This window comes from Camellia sinensis, chromosome 1 (assembly GCF_055761805.1).
Source record: "Camellia sinensis isolate YWXY chromosome 1, ASM5576180v1, whole genome shotgun sequence".
NCBI classification, from domain to species: domain Eukaryota; kingdom Viridiplantae; phylum Streptophyta; class Magnoliopsida; order Ericales; family Theaceae; genus Camellia; species Camellia sinensis.
The window spans coordinates 109,463,663-109,487,601 of record NC_138961.1 but is presented as its reverse complement, the minus strand read 5'-3'; the positions used below and the strand labels follow the sequence as shown (position 1 = coordinate 109,487,601).

The 23,939-nt window shown below is 41.4% G+C and overlaps 2 protein-coding genes and 1 long non-coding RNA gene across 3 annotated transcripts; 1 reads left to right on the top strand and 2 right to left on the bottom strand.

Annotated features, from left to right (window-relative positions):
* Positions 1-686: 686 nt before the first annotated feature.
* LOC145818963 (uncharacterized) lies at positions 687-4,430 on the bottom strand. The gene is made up of 5 exons (XM_082912939.1): positions 3,686-4,430; positions 2,956-3,078; positions 2,704-2,779; positions 785-875; positions 687-731 (listed from the first exon to the last, which is right to left on the bottom strand). Exons 1-5 carry the CDS (start codon positions 4,428-4,430, stop codon positions 687-689), a joined length of 1,080 nt encoding a protein of 359 aa, XP_082769065.1.
* Positions 4,431-4,869: 439 nt separating this feature from the next.
* On the top strand, positions 4,870-7,704 carry LOC145796561 (uncharacterized). The gene is made up of 2 exons (XR_014337043.1): positions 4,870-5,906; positions 7,272-7,704. It is a non-coding gene; the product is annotated as an uncharacterized LOC145796561 (long non-coding RNA).
* Positions 7,705-8,912: 1,208 nt separating this feature from the next.
* On the bottom strand, positions 8,913-15,771 carry LOC145818747 (uncharacterized). The gene is made up of 5 exons (XM_082912920.1): positions 15,699-15,771; positions 14,892-15,584; positions 14,108-14,809; positions 12,508-12,631; positions 8,913-9,162 (listed from the first exon to the last, which is right to left on the bottom strand). Exons 1-5 carry the CDS (start codon positions 15,769-15,771, stop codon positions 8,913-8,915), a joined length of 1,842 nt encoding a protein of 613 aa, XP_082769046.1.
* Positions 15,772-23,939: the final 8,168 nt, after the last annotated feature.

The window sequence follows — 23,939 nt, the reverse complement described above, 5'->3', positions numbered from 1 at the left end:
GTAATGAGGAACATGAACACACCCGATATCTAAGTAGCAAAAAGTCGGATGGAAACAGAAAATCACGGACACCCGCGTACATCCCACACGGGTAGGCAAACATACCAACACACTCTAAAGAAAACAAACATAATGGAAAGTCAATCTTCACACACGAGGCGCATATAGCAGCCATCAACACAATCGTATCCAGCTTTGAGCTTCGAGTCAACCCGAACTGAAGAACAAACAATGCAGCACCGTCCAAGAACTGCTGCTAAACCTTGTAACCCAAACAGATTCTACACATTATAGGAGACCTTGTAATCCAGCAAAGACAAAACAGAATTAAATAATCGTCAACAGAGTACTTTGTGAGACTCAGAAACATGAAACATTTAACATCACACATATAATTGCTCACTACACTCAACCCACAAGTATCTATGCTCATATCACTCGGAAAAACAAAGCTCCATACACCCGCAAAAGAAAAGATACAGAGAATATATAAAAGCTTGTTAGTTCCTCTCAATGTGGCTAGTAATGTGGGGGATATGGAGTGTTTATTCCTCACACGAAACACAACCCTCAGATTGATTGGCATGCACTCAACAATCGGCTTTCCAGGACTCCAAGCACCTATATGAATAACAAACATTACGAAACCCCACAATGTAGTTTCTAGCCTTCACTCAACCCACATTTTATGAACTCTTATTCCTCACATCAGCAGCAGCAATTTCCATGAGCTAAGATACCATCAATCATTATGGTTAGTCTTCAAATTGGTAATATGCATTACCCTGAATCTAACCATATCCACAATACACTTTATAACAACCTCTTCAAGGACCATATCTTTACTAAACACTACTATTCCTAGCAACCCATAACTGGTACACAGTACAAGTAAATGCAAGCTTGGTAATAATAGTCCCTAAGGAATTCCCTTTCATAGATTTAGCAATGAGCTGGACCAAATCATCCCAAAGGAGGGATGGCCAATCAACATTGATTTTACCTTTAAAACAAGACCACACCGTTCCGAGAATGGACACTCAAAGAAAAGGTGGTTATCGTCTTCATTATGGTACTGACAAAATACACATAGAGAAGATTGTGTCACACCAAAAAGGTGCAACCTGTCCCCAGTGTTCAGTCTGCCTAGAATCGCCATCCAAACCACAAAACTCACTTTAGGGATATTGTGGGGGCCCCAGTAAGTTCTCTTTGTTAGAGGCTAAGCAAGATTAGTTTGATATTAACTTCGCCACTTGAACAAATGAAACATTAGGGGGCCCAAGCTAATTAGTTCCTAGAACGAAAGAGAGAAGGTTGGAGAAGCACAGAGAAAGTCAGAGAGAAACTATCTTCTTGAGAGCTAGACAAGAAAGTTAGAGAAGAAAAAAGAGAAATAGGAAGAAAATCAAGCGGAATTCAAATTCAACCTTTTGCACATGAGAATTGAACACTTAGGAGATTTTGAAAACCTTAAATGAGGTGTTAAAGTTAAACTAATGGTTGTTAAGTTACAATATTTGGGTGAATAAATTAAGTTACAATCACTCAGTAAATTCTCTTTGTTAGAGGCTAAGCAAGATTAGTTTGATTTAAACTTCGCCACTTGAACAAATGAAACAATTAGGGGGGCCGAGGCTAATTAGTTTCTCGAACAAAAAAGAGAGAAGGATGGAGAAGGGTCGAGAAGTTAGAGAGAAACCTTTTTCTTGAGAGCTAAAAGAGACAGTTAAGGGAAAGAAACAGAAAGGGGAAGAAAATCAATGGGAATTCAAATTGTTGGAGTTAAACTTGGCCACTTAAGCTAATGGAACAGTTAGGGTCCCAAGCGAATTAGTTTCCTAGAACAAAAGATAGAAGGATGGAGAAGCACAGAGAAAGTTGGAGAGAAAACTATCTTCTTGAGAGCTAGACGAGAAAGTTAAAAGAAAAGAAAGAGAAATAGGGAGAAAATTAAAGGGAATTCAAATTCATCGTTTTAGACTTGAGAATTAAACGCTTAAGTGATTTCGGAAAACTTAAATGAGGTGTTTAATGTTAAACTAAGATCGTTATGCGACAATGACTCAGTAAATTCTCTTGCTGAGATGCTAAGCAAGATTAGTTTAAGTTAAACTTGGCCACTCGAGCAAATGAAACAATTAGGGGCGCAAGCTAATTTGTTCCTGGAACAAAAGAGAGAATGATGGAGAGGCACAGAGAAAGATAGAAACTTTCTGCTCTGAGAGCCAGAAGAGAAAGTATAAGAGAAAAGAAAGAGGAATTGGAAGAAAGTCAAAGGGAATTCATTCAAATTCATCCTTCTGGGCTTGAGAATTTAACACTTAAATGATTTAAGAAACCATAAATGTGGTGCTTATGTTAAACTGATATCGTTAAGCTACAAATATTCAGTAAATTCTATTGCTCAGTGGCTATGCAAGATTAGGTTGAGTTAAACTTGGCCAGTTAAGCGAATGACACATTTACGGGACCCAAGCTAATTAGTTTTTTTTGGGTGAATAAGACATAGATAAAAGAAAAACAGAGAATACGTAGCTACAAGGGGCATGCCCCAGGACCTAACAGAAACTATACAAGAACAAAAACAGGAGCCCAACACCTACCTAACGAAACTCAAAGAAAAGGCTCAAAATGAGAAAGAAAATTACAGCAAAGCATATAAATGTAATACCCCAAAAAATATGTTCATGACCCGCATACCATCGAATGAGGACCATGAACACATCCAGAAACAGCCCAAATCCGTGGAACGGCAGAACCACAAAGCAAACATAAACTAATAGCACACATATCCAAAAGCCAAAAACGAACAAAAGCCATGCACAACCCGCACGGATAGGCCAAAAGGAAAATAGACACAGCAAACAACTAAGGTCCAGACACAGCCCAATTAACATAAAGAAATGAAAGATAGTGCTAAACAAAGGCGCTTCCAGCAGCCAACACACCAACCCAGTAGACATCCAACCCAATCTGCCCAGCAGAGGAGTATCATCGCAGCCACAGCCATCAGACGAATAGCATATATATCCCTATCCAGACAGCCACCGCAGTGCTTAAACATTGTAATAAACCCTATAGAAACAATCAAAAATGAGTACGTCCAGTGATAACAAGGAACGTAGGAACTCTCATCACTCGGCCCACACTTTAGGGGCTCACACCACTCAAAATTAGCACCCTTAACCTGCACATAAAAATTTACAGTATATATAGGCATTAGCAAAAATTTTATAGCCAACATCACTCGACCCACATCAAACTGGAAAAAATATAAAGTAACTCTGGTCACTCAACCCTCAAGGATAGATAGCTCCACTTGAAACACCAAATTACACCTGCAAAAAAAACTCAAATACATAAAGCCCTCATTTAAGCTCACCATCACTCAACCCACATATAGTGAACTCACATCACTCAGCAGCCCTCCCATTTCTGATGCTATGGGGCTTCAAAATTGTCTCCAGCAAATTCCATTGATCTAGAAACCATCTGTCACCAGTGGATCTAGGAATATTCTTAATTGACAACATTCTATTTCTAACCATTTGGATAACAGATTTAATGACCACCTCTTCAGGTTTGAGTTCTTTGTTAAAAATTCTATTATTTCTTTCAATCCAGATAAAGTAAACAGAGCATAAGAATGCATTACTAATGATGTTGACCCTCAAAGAGTTACCTTTAGTCTCCTTAGTAGCAAAAGTAACACTGTCAGGCCAACCAAGAACAGGCGACTTAATGTTACAAGCAACTTCAATGGCACTCCAGACTCTGCTAGAGAAGATGCACTCAAAGAATAAATGCGAATGGCTTTCCTCCAGGATGAGGCAAAAAGGGCATTGAGAGCTAGTGGTCAAGTCAAACATACGGAGTCTATCACCAGTATAAAGTCTATTGTGAAGAGCCACCCAAACAATAAAGCTGACTTTAGGGATTCTATGAGGGCCCCACACAAGCTTATGCCAAACCACTTTATTGAATTTCTTTCTCCAATGATTCCAAGCTGATTGAATGGAAAACTTACCATCAGTAGTAAGATTCCAAAGAGCTTTATCAGTGCTGGAAGGATTGGGATTAAAGCACACAGGAGTAGAAGAGATTAACTCCTGAATTTCCCAAGAGTTGGGAGTAGGCCAGTTCCAAGAAGACCCATCAATGATTTTACTGACTTTTGTTTCACTGTTAAGGGCAGAATCATAAATAATTCTATCCCCGAATTTGTTCCACAATGGACCAAGAGGGTGCCAATTATCATACCAAAGGAAAGTAGCATCCCCACACCCAATCTTATGCTTAATCAGAGGGGAAACCGACTTCCTAAGAGACAATAATTTTCTCCATACCCAAGAAGGATCATTAGGAACCTTAATATTCCAGAAACTCTTCCCCTTTAATAAGTAGGATTTGACCCACTGACACCACATCGATCCTTCACCCCCAGAAAACAAAAACCAAATGTGTTTAGCTATGGCCGCTTTATTCCAAATATCTAAAGATTTAAAGCCCAAACCTCCCTCATTTTTAGGAGCACACACGGAATCCCAAGCAATCTTGGCACTATGAGTTTTTTTTTTGGGTGAATAGGCACTATGAGTTTTAAGATCAGTACCATACCAAAGGAAGGCTTTAAGAATACTATCAATCTCCCTAATGACCTTCTTGGGAAGAATGAAAAGGAAGGACCAGTACACTTGCATAGAAAAGAGAATGGATTGAATGAGCTGGCTTCTACCAGCGTAAGACAAAGCTTTATTGGTCCAACTCTTCACTTTTTTGGTGATCCTTTCAATGAGAGGACCACAATCAACAGCTCTCAACTTAGTGGTAATTAAAGGGACACCAAGATACCTAACAGGCAGAGTACCTTCATTAAACTTAGCAATCTCAAGAATAGAAGCTCTCAACCCCATATCACAACCAGAAAAGTAGATGTTGCTTTTGCTGGGATTAGGAATTAGGCCAGACGGGGGATTAGGTTGAGAGCTTCTCTCTCTAGAATATAGAGAGAGAAAGCTCCCTCCGTTGTTACCCATGGAGTACTTGAGGTTCCTTATCAGATTCTTTGTCTGATTTGGGTGATACTGTGTGTTGTTACTGAATCTGGTCTTCCTTTTTCCAGATTCAGGAGGTTTTGAAGCTGTTTTGGGTCGTTGCTATCGTGAAGAAGAAGTTCTGGTGCTTTTTTTGGCCAGTTGTTTTAGCTCCTATACTACTATGTGTGTTAGTGAGCTTGGGTTCCTTGTCCGGTAGCTCTTGGTGTAGAAGTGGCCAGTTCTGGTCGTTATCGGTCAAAGTGTTGTTGGGCAGTTTTCATCTTGATATTCTTTTCTGGTTCGTGGAGGTGGGCTCGTCGCGGAGATGGGTTTATCCTTCACCGTGGTGGTGCTAGTTATGTATGTGCGATTGGTTTAAAGGTCACCCTTCCATGTTTAGCTTGTGCAATCTTGTTGTGTGATGAAGATCCTATCGGGTGAGCGCCGGTGGTTGCCGCTGGAGATATGGGGTGGTGGTTGCTAGTGCATGGGGTTTTTCTTTTGCGTTACATGGGTTCTGGGTGCTGGTTCGTTTTCTAGTTGCGACGCTGTTGATGGTGCTTCGGTACGTTACAGTTATTGCATGTAAACTTTGCTGAAATTTCTCCGGTGCCGTTGTCAATGGTATTTGGAGAAGATGTTTGCTAGTCACGCGCTGCTAAGCTGTAATGGCGTGTTCAAACTCATGCTTACACAGTTTGGTGGGACGTTGAGAGGATCGGGATGTGTATCGTGATGTGCCGTGTTGCACGATTTTGTCCTGACCTTGCTAGCTACAATCAGTGGGTTTCTCTTTATGGGGAAGACAAATTGTGGGTTGGCAAGTATGGTTCATACCTCACATGGGAGGCCGTGTACAAGTTGGAGGTAATTTCAATTTGGGAAAGGGTCAGTGCCCACGTGATTGCTTTGTTTATTGGTTTCAATATGTATTATTATATATATTTGGTGTGTCGTGGTGGATATTATGTATAGCCGTGGTTTTTAGTTGGTGTATGTGGGTCCACGTGGGTAGTTTTAATTGTTTTGGATGGAGTGGGTGAGCCCACATTGGACTTCTTGTGGGTTTGCTTTTATTTGGGCCCACAAGTTTGATTTTGTTGAAGATACTACTGATTTTATTGGTGGTTTTGTGTAGAGTGGATTGTGGGTCCCATTTGATTTTTTTTTTTTTTTGAGGGGGCTCACATGGGTGTAAAGTGAAGCTAATTTTTTAGGTGTAAAGTGTGTTTGGCCGTGGGTTGTTTTTTTGGGAGTGGGTGGGCCCACATTGGATTTTCTTTGGATATTTGATTTGTTTATTGGCTACGGTTTGGTGGGTGTTTAAAGGCCACGGCAAATTGTTGGCAGTGGACCTCTTGGTTTTTTAGAAGATATTGGTGGGGCCTATTTGGACTTCTTGGTTATATTATTATTTGGGTCTATTATCCACGGTTTATGGGCTAATTCTTGGGCTCATTGTATATTGGTTTTAGAAATTTGTTTAGTCCATGAAGTTTGCTGTCTACTACATTTGGTTTTTCATTATTTGGTTATTGATCCGTACATATTCATGTGATTCGGTTTTAGAGCAGTTCTCTGACCTCTTTTGGTGTGGAGTGAGGGGGACACTGCCATGGGGAATTGAGGTGCGGAATTTGCCATTCCTGGAACTGGGAGATGTGTGGTGAGTTAATTGGATTTTGATTAGCTCTTTTGTGTGGACAACATTTTGCATGGGCTATGCTTTTTTGTTGTTGATAAATCTAAGTGGGTGAGTGGTTTTGTTTTGGAAATTGGTGGGCCTTTAATTTTTGATTAGCCACACTGCAGCGGACCTTTTGTAGTCGATTATTTCATGTTGATTGATCGTGTGATCCTCATGTGACTCGATATTAGGGTGGTTTTGAGCCATCTCCACCAAGAGTGATTGGGGAGTCACTGGTTTGGGGAATAGTGGTTCGATAACTAGCCGAGTAAGAGACTGGGAGATGAGCGGGAGGATAGCTACCAGTTTGCTGGTCGCTTCTTGTCTTCATGTGACCCATCCTAATTGATTGTATTGCCACGCCTGACATGGAGTGAAGGGGACACTGCCGTGGGGTTTGAGGCTTGTGATCTACCATGGAAGGGACTGGGGGATGTGATGATTGCTCTCATGTTTTGTTGGCTATGTATTGGTTTGTTGCAGCGGGGCTATTGCTTTTTCACTAAACTTCTCAAGACCGTTGATTATGGTGATTGACTATGCAGGCTTCATGTGACTCAGCCAGGATCTTTCATGGGATAGATATTTTCCTTCGTCATAGCTTTGGTTGAGTGGCTAGGATGTCACGGCTCTGAGAAGCGAGATGCTTATTGGATTCCATGCTTTCATCCGAGGTAGAGACTAGGAGCAAGCGGGGACAGTTATCATTCTCGATTGGTCTTGTTGGGTGTTTAGTTTGTTACATTTGTATTGCGTGGTTGTCTGTTATGTTCTTGAGTCTGCGGTGTGTTTTTTGTTTACTTGCCCATATATCCATCCCAAGTTCCCATCTATTATCTCTGATGGTAGGGGTTACTTGGGAACAAAAAGGATATATGGGCAAAGTGGGGTTCTATTTTTTCTGCTAATCTTTCGCTTTTGCGAGTGTGGTTATTATATGTTGTAGGATGTCCAGTGGTAATTTGTGGTGTTTTTTTTTTGTTCGTCTTTATTTGTTGTAGGGCGTACCTGGGGTATGCCCCTTGTAAACTTGTACATTTTACTGTCTTTATTTTATGACTTACTTACCCAAAAAAAAAAAAAAAAGGAATTAGGCCAGACAGGGATGAAAACTCCTTAAGGCCTTCCATAATGAGCTTAACAGTAGAGGCATCACCTCTGCTAAAGATCATGAGATCATCAGCGAAGCAAAGATTGATGATTTTTGTCTTCTCGCACTTCCAATGGAACTTAAAGAAAGGATGCTTTGCTTTCTCCGCCAAGATTTTGGCCAGGATTTCCATGGCCAAAACGAATAAGTAAGGGGACATAGGGTCACCTTGTCTTAAACCTCTAGCCCCTTTAAAATAGCCATAAAGGCTACCATTGATACAAATTGAAAAAGAAGGGCTAGCGATGCAGGCCTTGATCCAAGAAACCATGACAGGAGGAAAGGCCATAGCCTTGAGAATATCAAGAATAAAATCCCATCTCACACTATCGTAAGCTTTCATGATATCCACCTTCATAGCACACTTCGGAGTAGGGGAATGCCTATGATACCCCCTCATAAGTTCTTGAGATAGGAAGATATTATCAGAAATTCTCCTACCCTGAACAAAAGCTGACTGGACAGGGTCAATAAGATCAGGGAGAACAGATTTAATCCTATTAGCTATGATCTTGGCAATGCACTTATAGATGGTGTTGCAACAAGAAATAGGCCTGAAGTCACCCACTTTTGCAGGGTTAGGGACTTTGGGAATGAGCGCAATAATGGTGCTATTAACTTCAGACAAAAGCTTACCAAACTCAAAGAAAGTTCTAATGGCTTAAATAACATCTCTCTCAACAATATCCTAGGATGTCTTAAAAAAACCCGCAGAGAAGCCGTCAGGGCCGGGAGCCTTATTGGCCTTAAGAGACCAAAAGGTAGCCTTGATCTCTTGGTCAGCCACAGGGCTAGCAAGCACAAGAGATTGATCAGGAGAAATACGGGTCTTAACCAGGGACTGAATTCTAGCAAAACCATTATACTGGTCATCAAACGGGGTACCAAATAAACCTGAGAAAAAGTTGGTGAAAGCATTCTGAATGTCCTCGGGTTTAGAAGATTTTTGGCCATCCATCTTCTCAAGATTCAAAATTTTACCCCTATTGATATTACCCTTAATAGTTTTGAAGAAGAAGCTGCTATTTCTGTCCCTCTAACTAAGCCACTGGACACAAGATTTCTGGTGAGCCAAACTCTCTTCAACAGCCAGGAGGTCAACATGCTGCTTATAGATATTGCGCTCAAGTTTTTGCAACTCACTATTACTCGGATCCTTGTCCAACTTACATTGAGCAGAGAAGAGCTTAGATTTTGAGGTTTGGACTCTAGTAGTTATGTAACTAAAGTCTTTCTTGTTCAGAGCCTTTAATTCAGGCTTCAAATATTTCAATTTTTGGCACACCCTGTACATAGGAACACCATAAATATACTGATTCCAAACTCTAGAGACCACAGAGCTAAAGTCCTTATGGTCAGCGAAGAAAGCAGAGCCTCTCTCTAGATTCTAGAGAGAGAAAGCTCCCCCCGGGGGTTATCCATGGTGGTGTGTTCTGGTGCATTTTCGGCCAGTTTGTTTAGCTCCTCCTCTCAGTAATCTGAGTTGGGGTGAGCATGTTTTCTGTCTGAGCTTAGTGTTTGCACACATTATTTTGACTTTTGACTATTGCATTAAGGATATCTCATCTGGTAGCTCATTTGTTAGTGGGTTGTTGGATCGATAATGATTTTCAATGGCAAGAGGTCAGAGGTAGTTGAACTCGTGGGTGTTATTCTATGGTGATGTTTCTTCGCTGTAGATGGGTTTTGGTTGTTCTCCGTGGAGGTTTTGGTCTCGGCGTTCATGGTGGGGCTGTATTCCTTCCATTGTGGTGCTAGTGGGTTTGGGTTAGCTCTGCTTAGTCCGGTGTTCATTCCGGTTATTTTTACAGAGTCTCTCTTTCTCTAGTCCTAGAGAGAGAAAGTTGACATTGTGAGAGTAGCCCATTTGGTGGTGCTCCGGCTGTGGGTCTCATGGTCCTCCGGGGTTATCAAGATCGCTGGGTAAGATGAAGTTAGTCTCGTGATCTTTCATGAATTTCACGGGGTGGTTAGCTTGTCGGTGTTGCTTCGCTGGTAGCTTTCCAGGTCTCCGGTGGTTTACTCTTCGCTGGCGGTGAGTACACATTATTGTTATTATCGCTGGTGGGTATTTCAGCTGTGGTTATTTAGGTTTTGGAGCTGACAGGTGGTATTCTGCTGGGTTCTGCTCTCAGATTACACCGTCCATTTCTGGTGTGGGTTTTGGCTGCATCACTGGGTTGGTGTTGCACCGGCGATATAGTCTGTGTATCTATGCCAGCGTGCTTTGCCTGGTTACCAGAGCCGTTGCTGTGGTAGTGGTGGTATTGGGTATACTTCACGTTCTCACGCGTGTAGTGCGTGAGGTTGGTGATGCGTGTGTTTCACGATTAGCGATTGCGTGTGTTCTGCTTGATTATCATCATCAAGCTATTGTGTTCAGAGTGGAGGTAACAGACTAGGGGCTCCTTCCTCATTTTCAAGGGAGATGTACCTGATGTCGTGTAGGTAGCTGGAAGGTAATTCTTTTTTATCTTAGTGGGTTGTTGATTGCGTATGTTGGTTGGATGTGGGGCCCGGCAAAATGTGGCTATTGTTGGCCCACGGTTTACTTTTTTTGGGGGGGCCCACGGTGCAACTTTTATCTGTTAGTGTGGACTATCTGTGGGCTGGATTATTGGTGAAGGAAGTGGGCATTTCTTGGGCTCACTATCTTTTGTGTGTTTTCATCAGTGGCCCAGTTTATTATTCTCAGCAGTTTGGGCTATGCTATATTGGGTTTGTTTAAGTGAGTTTTGGTGTGCTCATTTATTTCTATTTAGCCACATTACAACGGACTATTCATAGTTGATTTTTTCATTTTGATTGATTGTGTGATCCTCATGTGACTCAATACGAGGTGAGTTTTGAGCCTTCTCCGCCAAGAGTGATTGAGGGGTCACTGCTTTGGGGAATAGTGGTTTGATGACTTGCTGAATTAGAGACTGGGAGATGAGCGGGAGGATAGCTATCGGTTTATGGTAGCTTCTTGTCTTCATGTGACCCATTCTAATTTTTTTTTTTTTTTTTGGGTAAGTAAGTCATAAAATAAAGACAATAAAATTTACAAGTTTACAAGGGGCATACCCCAGGCATACCCAACAACAAATAAATAAACGAATACATAACAAACATAACCTACCACTGCACCCTCTAAGATTGGGGGAGAACCTCAAGAACAACAGAAAAAACAAAGTAACCCAACTTTGCCCATATATCCTTTTGTCCCCAAGTAACCCCTACCATCAGAGATAATAGACGGAAACTTGGGATGGATATATGGGCAAAGATACAAACAAACACCAAAAAACTTAAAAGCCACAACAAGTAAACTCACAAAGCAACAACCCTCAAGACAAATCAAAAATGATAACCAACCACATTCGCCCCCAGTCTCTACCGTAGATCAACACATGGAATCCAATAAGCATCCCACTCCTCACAGCCGTGACATCCTAGCCACTCAACAAAAGCCATGACAGAGGAAAAAAATCTACCCCATGAGAAATCCCGACATAGTCACATGAAGCTAGCACGATCAGTAACCATAAGCAACAGTCCTGGGAGTCGAAGTGACAACGGTAGCCCCACAGCAACAAACCGATATATAGCCAAAAAATAACCTGAGATCAATCATCACATCCCCCAGTCCCTTCCTCGGTAGATCACAAGCCTCAAACCCCACGGCAGTGTGCCCTTCACTCCATGTCAGGCGTGGCAATATGACCAATTAGGATGGGTCACATGAAGACAAGAAGCAACCGGAACCGGTAGCTATCCTCCCGCTCATCTCCCAATCTCTAACTCGGCTAGTCATCGAACCACTATTCCCCATAGCAGTGACCCCTCAATCACTCTTGGCGGAGATGGCTCAAAACTAACCTCATATCGAGTCACATGAGGATCACACGATCAATCATCAAGATAAAATCGACTATACATAATCCGCTGCAAAGTGACTAAAAAAGAAAATAAAAAACCAACTGCCCCAAATTTTTCTCGTGAAAGCACCCCACTTGACAGTGTAAGAAACTTGGGCCACATAAATATTAAGCGTGGTCATCAAAAACCCATAATCAAAAGCCCACTAAACGAAGCGGCAAGAATAAGCCCACTGTCTTCACCAAAAAAACCAACCCACGGATAGTCCACACTAACAGATAAAAATTGCACCGTGGGCCCAGAGAAGTACCCACGTGGAAAAGAGCCGCGGACCCAACCAAACGGCCACAACAAAGCACATGGGCCAACGTGATTTGCTCCACACGTGGCCCACCTACTACAAACCAAAACCCAAACTAGGCAGCCAAAGCAAGGTCAACCAAAAAATATATATATATATATATATAAATATATATATAAAGTTGATATAGCTTTTACCTCACCCAAAAACATCACCATGTAAAATCTGATATACATAGTATCCAATCATGAACTGACCAGCCTCCTTTTGGTCTGCCCCAAGACCCACGTGCTATCCTAGAGCAGAACAACAACAAAGCTTCTTCAGCAAGCTTGGACGGAAAACACGGCACCAATGTCCACGCGACGGACCACTCGTAACCGTCACGCTCCAAACTCAAAACTTGAACTAGTAGCAACACCGACTGGCAGAACTGCCATGGCTGGAGCAACAAAACAGCAACACCGACCACCCAACCCCCGGAAAACCAGACAACACTGATAACCGACTCCGGAAACCACAGACAGCCACCGCAAGCATGTGACGGTGAATGGCAGCGCACCGAAGAAAACCTGCAGCCTCCATCTCAGATTCTGCATACAAACGTAAATCACAAAAAACCCACCAGAAACACAATAAAAAACGACAAGGCCGACCAGCTTGGAACAGCCACGGCCTGCAACAACCACCGACGTACCAACCCAAACAGAACCACACAACGCCGTAACAAATCCGGCGAGGTACCCAGAATGTGGATGGCAACGTCACTGTACCACCGACACAGTGTATAAACACCAGCACCAGTGGAACCAGAACAAGAGCGCGCCGAATATGAGAGCGCTTCTCAAGCCGACGTACCAACCCAGTTCACGAAGTCCATCGGCCAAAACACGTACCGTTTCACACCAATCACCACCTGCAACTCGTCACCGTAGCAACATCACCAAAGCGAACCCAGAACCTGGACCAGGCGTCGGCAATTGGAATATTGCTGGAGCGGCAAAAGCCACAAGAAAGTACCATAAACGTAACCAGCCGGAACTGAAACCGGACTGGACAAAAAGAACTTTCCCCGTTAGAAGCCAGTCCAGTATAGCCAGAATAGACACAGCTTTCCATGGCCGGAGTAGACGCGACTTTCACGGGTATACAAAGAACACAACAGCCAGAGACCGCAACCAATGGCCGAAACAAAATGGTGCACTTGAAAAACACCCGAAACCAACAAATTCACTCTGTAAATAATCAACACCAACCGGAATAAAGGTAGCCGGATTGGTTAACAAGATGTGACCTTAATAAACTCACGGGTTATACACCATTTCACTCCGGGGGGAGCTTTCTACTTTCTTCCCCAACCGACCCATTCTAATTGATTGTATTGCCATGCCTGACATGGAGTGAAGGGCACACTGCCGTGGGGTTTGAGGCTTGCGATCTACCAAGGAAGGGACTGGAGGACGTGATGTTTGATCTTATGCAATTTTTGACTATGTATTGGGCTGTTGCTGTGGGGCTATTGTTTTTGCACTACAACTCCTAAGACCGTTGATTATGGCTACTACTCGTGCTAGCTTCATGTGACTCTGTTGGGATGTGTCGTGGGGTAGATTTTTTCCTCTGTCATGGCTTTGGTTAAGTGGCTAGGATGTCACGGCTGTGAGGAGTGGAAGGCTTACTGGACTCCATGTGCTCATCTTCGGTAGAGACTGGCGGCTTATGGGGGTGACTATCCGTTTGGATCGGGCTTTTGGGTTGTAGCCTTGTGTGTTTGTTTTGTTATGTTTAAATAGCTTTCTAGTGTTGTTTGTACCTTTGCCCATATATCCACCTTTAGTTTCCATCTATTATTTCTGATGGTAAGGGTTACTGGGGGACAAAAAGATATATGGGCAAAGTTGGGTTTTTTTGGTTTTCTGTTGTTCTTATGCTTTCCCCCCATCTTTATGGGGGTACTTTAGTAGTTTATGTTGGTTATGTAATTTTTATTCATTTGTTGTTGGGTGTACCTAGGGTATGCCCCTTGTAAACTTGTATATTTCATTGTCTTTATTTTATGACTTACTTACCTAAAAAAAAAGAAGATATCTTGTCAGAAACATTAACCACAGCAGGAGAGTGGTCAGATATACCAGAGGGTAAAAAAGTGGCAAAAGAGGCAGGAAAGGTATCAAGCCAAGCCTCATTAACCAGCACTCTATCAATTTTGGTTGCGATGTAATCCCCACTAGTTCTCTTATTGGCCCAGGTAAATTGGCAACCCCCGTAGGAGAGATCAACCAACTCAGATTTCAGAATGTATGAATTAAACTCCTCTTTGTCCTTAGACCAGCTAACAGAGCCCCCAGATTTCTCATACGGGTATCTTATAGCATTAAAGTCCCCAAGAAACATAATAGGAGTTTTGGATTGCAAATGGGAAATAGTAGCCATATACTCAAAAAAGTCTTTTCGAATGTCAGGTTTATTATCAACATAAACAAAACAGATTTTGAACATATTATCAGAAGAAAACTCGTGAACTCCACAAAAAATATATTGATCAGATGCTGATAACAAAGTAACCTTACAAAGAGCTGGGTCCCAGCAGACACAGATCCGCCCAAATTTAGTAGGTTGTGAGTTTGTCAAAAAGGGCCAATTGTTTACACCAGAAAAAATCTGCTGTTCATTTAAAGCTTTTATTTTCGTTTCCAAAATGCCCAAAATTTTAATGTCTTCATTTAACAAAAATTTCCGAACTTCTTTATGTCGATGAGGATTATTAAATCCTCTGACATTCCAAGATGCAATTTTTAAAGACATTAGAAATAACAACATCTGAAACCCACAACCAGATAAACTGGGATTTACCTGCGTTTCTTCCTCTGGCTTTTGTTGCCTTTGCCAGAGGAGCTTCCTTTTGCCTTAGTGCCAATTTGGGCCTGCTTGTGGTCGAACTACCAGGGGTGGTTTCCACTAGTTTCTCCACTTTAGCCAGCAATTCTTCATCATTGGGAAGAACCAAACTGGTAATTTCCAGCAGACCCTTCTGCAAAGCCTCCAAGCCATCCATTTTGTGAACCTCAATCTCCCCCTCAGTTGGGGTAGACACTACTGGTAGGACTGGATTGGTTTCCACAGGCTCCTCCTGAATGTGCTCTTGCTGTTGACTCTGCCCTACATCAGGTTCCTGTAGGCCATCCTCCTTTGAAGTTGCATGATTATCTGTCGTTGTAGGAGTTTCGGGGACATCCACCTTCCTCTTACCCTTGGCCTTGACAGTTTCCCATCTAGGATCTGGGTTGTCTTCTGTTTGTTTCTGGAGGTTTATCAGGGCAGCCACTTGGGTCTTAACGCATTTGGTAGTGTCATGCCCAAACACTACACAGTGGTTACACTTAGGGGGTAAACCCTGATATTCGACCTTCACTATAGCTTCTGCATCTTCACAATTCACTCTGAACATCGATGGAAGGTTGGATGACGCTTCAACCTCCACACAGACCCTGGCAAAGGACACTCTACTACCCTGTTCAGTAAGTTGGTCCATAAACAGAGGAGTACCTACAAGGCACGTTGAAAAACTTAGCCCATATTGGAACTATAGTAACTTTTTCCTTCGAAAGCTTCATCATCCGAGTCCATTTTTTCAGAAAAAGATTTGAACCACCAATGTACCATGGCCCTCCTTCAAGGACTGCATTGCAACACTCAGGGCTCTCAAAAATGAAGAAGCTAAAGCCTTCTCCATTTGCTAGATCGCGATGGGATGGCCAATCAACACTGATTTTACCTTTAATACAAGACCACACCCGTTCCGAGAATGGACACTAAAAGAAAAGGTGGTTATGGTCTTCATCATGGTACTGACAAAATACACATACAGCAGATTGTGTCACACCAAAAAGGTGCAACCTGTCCCCACTGTTCAGTCTGCCCAGAATCGCCATCCAAACCACAAAACTCACTTTAGGGATATTGTGGGGGCCCCAGTAAGTTCTCTTTGTTAGAGGCTAAGCAAGATTAGTTTGATATTAACTTCGCCACTTGAACAAATGAAACATTAGGGGGCCCAAGCTAATTAGTTCCTAGAACGAAAGAGAGAAGGTTGGAGAAGCACAGAGAAAGTCAGAGAGAAACTATCTTCTTGAGAGCTAGACAAGAAAGTTAGAGAAGAAAAAAGAGAAATAGGAAGAAAATCAAGCGGAATTCAAATTCAACCTTTTGCACATGAGAATTGAACACTTAGGAGATTTCAAAAACCTTAAATGAGGTGTTCAAGTTAAACTAATGGTTGTTAAGTTACAATATTTGGGTGAATACATTAAGTTACAATCAGTCGGTAAATTCTCTTTGTTAGAGGCTAAGCAAGATTAGTTTGATTTAAACTTCGCCACTTCAACAAATGAAACAATTAGGGGGCCGAGGCTAATTAGTTTCTCGAACGAAAAAGAGAGAAGGATGGAGAAGCGCCGAGAAGTTAGAGAGAAACCTTTTTCTTGAGAGCTAGAAGAGACAGTTAAAGAAAAGAAACAGAAAGAGGAAGAAAATCAATGGGAATTCAAATTCATCCTTTTGGTTTTGAGAATTGAACACTTAGGTGATTTGGAAAAGTTTAAATGACATGCTTAAGTCAAACTAGTATCGATAATTACTCAGTAAATTCTCTATCTTTGAGGCTAAGCAAGATTAGTTTGACTTAAACTTGGCCACTTAAGCTAATGGAACAATTAGGGTCCCAAGCTGATTAGTCTTGAACGAAAGAGAGAAGGATGGAGAAGCACAGAGAAAGTTAGAAGGAGACTTTTATCTTGAGAGCTAGAAGAAGTGAAAGTTAGAGAAAAGAAAGAGAAGTAGGAAGAAAATCAAAGGGAATTCACATTCATCCTTTTGAAGTTGAGAATTGAACACTTAGGTGATTTCGAAAATCATAAATGAGGTGTTTAAGTTAAACGAATATCGTTCAACTACAGTTACTCAGTAAATTCTCTTTCTCAGAGGTTAAGCAAGATTAGTTTGAGTTAAGCATCTTCACAATTCACTCTGAACATCGATGGAAGGTTGGATGACGCTTCAACCTCCACACAGACCCTGGCAAAGGACACTCTACTACCCTGTTCAGTAAGTTGGTCCATAAACAGAGGAGTACCTACAAGGCACGTTGAAAAACTTAGCCCATATTGGAACTATAGTAACTTTTTCCTTCGAAAGCTTCATCATCCGAGTCCATTTTTTCAGAAAAAGATTTGAACCACCAATGTACCATGGCCCTCCTTCAAGGACTGCATTGCAACACTCAGGGCTCTCAAAAATGAAGAAGCTAAAGCCTTCTCCATTTGCTAGATCGCGATGGGATGGCCAATCAACACTGATTTTACCTTTAATACAAGACCACACCCGTTCCGAGAATGGACACTAAAAGAAAAGGTGGTTATGGTCTTCATCATGGTACTGACAAAATACACATACAGCAGATTGTGTCACACCAAAAAGGTGCAACCTGTCCCCACTGTTCAGTCTGCCCAGAATCGCCATCCAAACCACAAAACTCACTTTAGGGATATTGTGGGGGCCCCAGTAAGTTCTCTTTGTTAGAGGCTAAGCAAGATTAGTTTGATATTAACTTCGCCACTTGAACAAATGAAACATTAGGGGGCCCAAGCTAATTAGTTCCTAGAACGAAAGAGAGAAGGTTGGAGAAGCACAGAGAAAGTCAGAGAGAAACTATCTTCTTGAGAGCTAGACAAGAAAGTTAGAGAAGAAAAAAGAGAAATAGGAAGAAAATCAAGCGGAATTCAAATTCAACCTTTTGCACATGAGAATTGAACACTTAGGAGATTTCAAAAACCTTAAATGAGGTGTTCAAGTTAAACTAATGGTTGTTAAGTTACAATATTTGGGTGAATACATTAAGTTACAATCAGTCGGTAAATTCTCTTTGTTAGAGGCTAAGCAAGATTAGTTTGATTTAAACTTCGCCACTTCAACAAATGAAACAATTAGGGGGCCGAGGCTAATTAGTTTCTCGAACGAAAAAGAGAGAAGGATGGAGAAGCGCCGAGAAGTTAGAGAGAAACCTTTTTCTTGAGAGCTAGAAGAGACAGTTAAAGAAAAGAAACAGAAAGAGGAAGAAAATCAATGGGAATTCAAATTCATCCTTTTGGATTTGAGAATTGAACACTTAGGTGATTTGGAAAAGTTTAAATGACATGCTTAAGTCAAACTAGTATCGATAATTACTCAGTAAATTCTCTATCTTTGAGGCTAAGCAAGATTAGTTTGACTTAAACTTGGCCACTTAAGCTAATGGAACAATTAGGGTCCCAAGCTGATTAGTCTTGAACGAAAGAGAGAAGGATGGAGAAGCACAGAGAAAGTTAGAAGGAGACTTTTATCTTGAGAGCTAGAAGAAGTGAAAGTTAGAGAAAAGAAAGAGAAGTAGGAAGAAAATCAAAGGGAATTCACATTCATCCTTTTGAAGTTGAGAATTGAACACTTAGGTGATTTCGAAAATCATAAATGAGGTGTTTAAGTTAAACGAATATCGTTCAACTACAGTTACTCAGTAAATTCTCTTTCTCAGAGGTTAAGCAAGATTAGTTTGAGTTAAGCATCTTCACAATTCACTCTGAACATCGATGGAAGGTTGGATGACGCTTCAACCTCCACACAGACCCTGGCAAAGGACACTCTACTACCCTGTTCAGTAAGTTGGTCCATAAACAGAGGAGTACCTACAAGGCACGTTGAAAAACTTAGCCCATATTGGAACTATAGTAACTTTTTCCTTCGAAAGCTTCATCATCCAAGTCCATTTTTTCAGAAAAAGATTTGAACCACCAATGTACCATGGCCCTCCTTCAAGGACTGCATTGCAACACTCAGGGCTCTCAAAAATGAAGAAGCTAAAGCCTTCTCCATTTGCTAGATCGCGATGGGATGGCCAATCAACACTGATTTTACCTTTAATACAAGACCACACCCGTTCCGAGAATGGACACTAAAAGAAAAGGTGGTTATGGTCTTCATCATGGTACTGACAAAATACACATAGAGCAGATTGTGTCACACCAAAAAGGTGCAACCTGTCCCCACTGTTCAGTCTGCCCAGAATCGCCATCCAAACCACAAAACTCACTTTAGGGATATTGTGGGGGCCCCAGTAAGTTCTCTTTGTTAGAGGCTAAGCAAGATTAGTTTGATATTAACTTCGCCACTTGAACAAATGAAACATTAGGGGGCCCAAGCTAATTAGTTCCTAGAACGAAAGAGAGAAGGTTGGAGAAGCACAGAGAAAGTCAGAGAGAAACTATCTTCTTGAGAGCTAGACAAGAAAGTTAGAGAAGAAAAAAGAGAAATAGGAAGAAAATCAAGCGGAATTCAAATTCAACCTTTTGCACATGAGAATTGAACACTTAGGAGATTTTGAAAACCTTAAATGAGGTGTTAAAGTTAAACTAATGGTTGTTAAGTTACAATATTTGGGTGAATAAATTAAGTTACAATCACTCAGTAAATTCTCTTTGTTAGAGGCTAAGCAAGATTAGTTTGATTTAAACTTCGCCACTTGAACAAATGAAACAATTAGGGGGGCCGAGGCTAGTTAGTTTCTCGAACAAAAAAGAGAGAAGGATGGAGAAGGGTCGAGAAGTTAGAGAGAAACCTTTTTCTTGAGAGCTAAAAGAGACAGTTAAGGGAAAGAAACAGAAAGGGGAAGAAAATCAATGGGAATTCAAATTGTTGGAGTTAAACTTGGCCACTTAAGCTAATGGAACAGTTAGGGTCCCAAGCGAATTAGTTTCCTAGAACAAAAGATAGAAGGATGGAGAAGCACAGAGAAAGTTGGAGAGAAAACTATCTTCTTGAGAGCTAGACGAGAAAGTTAAAAGAAAAGAAAGAGAAATAGGGAGAAAATTAAAGGGAATTCAAATTCATCGTTTTAAACTTGAGAATTAAACGCTTAAGTGATTTCGGAAAACTTAAATGAGGTGTTTAATGTTAAACTAAGATCGTTATGCGACAATGACTCAGTAAATTCTCTTGCTGAGATGCTAAGCAAGATTAGTTTAAGTTAAACTTGGCCACTCAAGCAAATGAAACAATTAGGGGCGCAAGCTAATTTGTTCCTGGAACAAAAGAGAGAATGATGGAGAGGCACAGAGAAAGATAGAAACTTTCTGCTCTGAGAGCCAGAAGAGAAAGTATAAGAGAAAAGAAAGAGGAATTGGAAGAAAGTCAAAGGGAATTCATTCAAATTCATCCTTCTGGGCTTGAGAATTTAACACTTAAATGATTTAAGAAACCATAAATGTGGTGCTTATGTTAAACTGATATCGTTAAGCTACAAATATTCAGTAAATTCTATTGCTCAGTGGCTATGCAAGATTAGGTTGAGTTAAACTTGGCCAGTTAAGCGAATGACACATTTACGGGACCCAAGCTAATTAGTTTTTTTTGGGTGAATAAGACATAGATAAAAGAAAAACAGAGAATACGTAGCTACAAGGGGCATGCCCCAGGACCTAACAGAAACTATACAAGAACAAAAACAGGAGCCCAACACCTACCTAACGAAACTCAAATAAAAGGCTCAAAATGAGAAAGAAAATTACAGCAAAGCATATAAATGTAATACCCCAAAAAATATGTTCATGACCCGCATACCATCGAATGAGGACCATGAACACATCCAGAAACAGCCCAAATCCGTGGAACGGCAGAACCACAAAGCAAACATAAACTAATAGCACACATATCCAAAAGCCAAAAACGAACAAAAGCCATGCACAACCCGCACGGATAGGCCAAAAGGAAAATAGACACAGCAAACAACTAAGGTCCAGACACAGCCCAATTAACATAAAGAAATGAAAGATAGTGCTAAACAAAGGCGCTTCCAGCAGCCAACACACCAACCCAGTAGACATCCAACCCAATCTGCCCAGCAGAGGAGTATCATCGCAGCCACAGCCATCAGACGAATAGCATATATATCCCTATCCAGACAGCCACCGCAGTGCTTAAACATTGTAATAAACCCTGTAGAAACAATCAAAAATGAGTACGTCCAGTGATAACAAGGAATGTAGGAACTCTCATCACTCGGCCCACACTTTAGGGGCTCACACCACTCAAAATTAGCACCCTTAACCTGCACATAAAAATTTACAGTATATATAGGCATTAGCAAAAATTTTATAGCCAACATCACTCTACCCACATCAAACTGGAAAAAATATAAAGTAACTCTGGTCACTCAACCCTCAAGGATAGATAGCTCCACTTGAAACACCAAATTACACCTGCAAAAAAAACTCAAATACATAAAGCCCTCATTTAAGCTCACCATCACTCAACCCACATATAGTGAACTCACATCACTCAGCAGCCCTCCCATTTCTGATGCTATGGGGCTTCAAAATTGTCTCCAGCAAATTCCATTGATCTAGAAACCATCTGTCACCAGTGGATCTAGGAATATTCTTAATTGACAACATTCTATTTCTAACCATTTGGATAACAGATTTAATGACCACCTCTTCAGGTTTGAGTTCTTTGTTAAAAATTCTATTATTTCTTTCAATCCAGATAAAGTAAACAGAGCATAAGAATGCATTACTAATGATGTTGACCCTCAAAGAGTTACCTTTAGTCTCCTTAGTAGCAAAAGTAACACTGTCAGGCCAACCAAGAACAGGCGACTTAATGTTACAAGCAACTTCAATGGCACTCCAGACTCTGCTAGAGAAGATGCACTCAAAGAATAAATGCGAATGGCTTTCCTCCAGGATGAGGCAAAAAGGGCATTGAGAGCTAGTGGTCAAGTCAAACATACGGAGTCTATCACCAGTATAAAGTCTATTGTGAAGAGCCACCCAAACAATAAAGCTGACTTTAGGGATTCTATGAGGGCCCCACACAAGCTTATGCCAAACCACTTTATCGAATTTCTTTCTCCAATGATTCCAAGCTGATTGAATGGAAAACTTACCATCAGTAGTAATATTCCAAAGAGCTTTATCAGTGCTGGAAGGATTGGGATTAAAGCACACAGGAGTAGAAGAGATTAACTCCTGAATTTCCCAAGAGTTGGGAGTAGGCCAGTTCCAAGAAGACCCATCAATGATTTTACTGACTTTTGTTTCACTGTTAAGGGCAGAATCATAAATAATTCTATCCCCGAATTTGTTCCACAATGGACCAAGAGGGTGCCAATTATCATACCAAAGGAAAGTAGCATCCCCACACCCAATCTTATGCTTAATCAGAGGGGAAACCGACTTCCTAAGAGACAATAATTTTCTCCATACCCAAGAAGGATCATTAGGAACCTTAATATTCCAGAAACTCTTCCCCTTTAATAAGTAGGATTTGACCCACTGACACCACATCGATCCCTCACCCCCAGAAAACAAAAACCAAATGTGTTTAGCTATGGCCGCTTTATTCCAAATATCTAAAGATTTAAAGCCCAAACCTCCCTCATTTTTAGGAGCACACACGGAATCCCAAGCAATCTTGGCACTATGAGTTTTAAGATCAGTACCATACCAAAGGAAGGCTTTAAGAATACTATCAATCTCCCTAATGACCTTCTTGGGAAGAATGAAAAGGAAGGACCAGTACACTTGCATAGAAAAGAGAATGGATTGAATGAGCTGGCTTCTACCAGCGTAAGACAAAGCTTTATTGGTCCAACTCTTCACTTTTTTGGTGATCCTTTCAATGAGAGGACCACAATCAACAGCTCTCAACTTAGTGGTAATTAAAGGGACACCAAGATACCTAACAGGCAGAGTACCTTCATTAAACTTAGCAATCTCAAGAATAGAAGCTCTCAACCCCATATCACAACCAGAAAAGTAGATGTTGCTTTTGCTGGGATTAGGAATTAGGCCAGACGGGGGATTAGGTTGAGAGCTTCTCTCTCTAGAATATAGAGAGAGAAAGCTCCCTCCGTTGTTACCCATGGAGTACTTGAGGTTCCTTATCAGATTCTTTGTCTGATTTGGGTGATACTGTGTGTTGTTACTGAATCTGGTCTTCCTTTTTCCAGATTCAGGAGGTTTTGAAGCTGTTTTGGGTCGTTGCTATCGTGAAGAAGAAGTTCTGGTGCTTTTTTTGGCCAGTTGTTTTAGCTCCTATACTACTATGTGTGTTAGTGAGCTTGGGTTCCTTGTCCGGTAGCTCTTGGTGTAGAAGTGGCCAGTTCTGGTCGTTATCGGTCAAAGTGTTGTTGGGCAGTTTTCATCTTGATATTCTTTTCTGGTTCGTGGAGGTGGGCTCGTCGCGGAGATGGGTTTATCCTTCACCGTGGTGGTGCTAGTTATGTATGTGCGATTGGTTTAAAGGTCACCCTTCCATGTTTAGCTTGTGCAATCTTGTTGTGTGATGAAGATCCTATCGGGTGAGCGCCGGTGGTTGCCGCTGGAGATATGGGGTGGTGGTTGCTAGTGCATGGGGTTTTTCTTTTGCGTTACATGGGTTCTGGGTGCTGGTTCGTTTTCTAGTTGCGACGCTGTTGATGGTGCTTCGGTACGTTACAGTTATTGCATGTAAACTTTGCTGAAATTTCTCCGGTGCCGTTGTCAATGGTATTTGGAGAAGATGTTTGCTAGTCACGCGCTGCTAAGCTGTAATGGCGTGTTCAAACTCATGCTTACACAGTTTGGTGGGACGTTGAGAGGATCGGGATGTGTATCGTGATGTGCCGTGTTGCACGATTTTGTCCTGACCTTGCTAGCTACAATCAGTGGGTTTCTCTTTATGGGGAAGACAAATTGTGGGTTGGCAAGTATGGTTCATACCTCACATGGGAGGCCGTGTACAAGTTGGAGGTAATTTCAATTTGGGAAAGGGTCAGTGCCCACGTGATTGCTTTGTTTATTGGTTTCAATATGTATTATTATATATATTTGG

Bases quoted from the DNA above. Each gene is read 5' to 3' on its own strand.
- LOC145818963 (XM_082912939.1), bottom strand. From the start codon at position 4,430: ATGTGGTGTCAGTGGGTCAAATCCTACTTATTAAAGGGGAAGAGTTTC. The intron at 2,780-2,955 runs GTTGGTGTGTTG...GTGTGCTATTAG, and splicing joins TTGGGTTGGATGTCTACTGG to TTTATGTTTGCTTTGTGGTT. The intron at 876-2,703 runs GTATGCGGGTCA...ACTGTGTACCAG, and splicing joins TTCATGGTCCTCATTCGATG to TTATGGGTTGCTAGGAATAG.
- LOC145818747 (XM_082912920.1), bottom strand. From the start codon at position 15,771: ATGGAGAAGGCTTTAGCTTCTTCATTTTTGAGAGCCCTGAGTGTTGCA. The intron at 15,585-15,698 runs GTACATTGGTGG...CGTGCCTTGTAG, and splicing joins GTCCTTGAAGGAGGGCCATG to GTACTCCTCTGTTTATGGAC. The intron at 14,810-14,891 runs GTAAATCCCAGT...GGAATGTCAGAG, and splicing joins AGCCAGAGGAAGAAACGCAG to GATTTAATAATCCTCATCGA.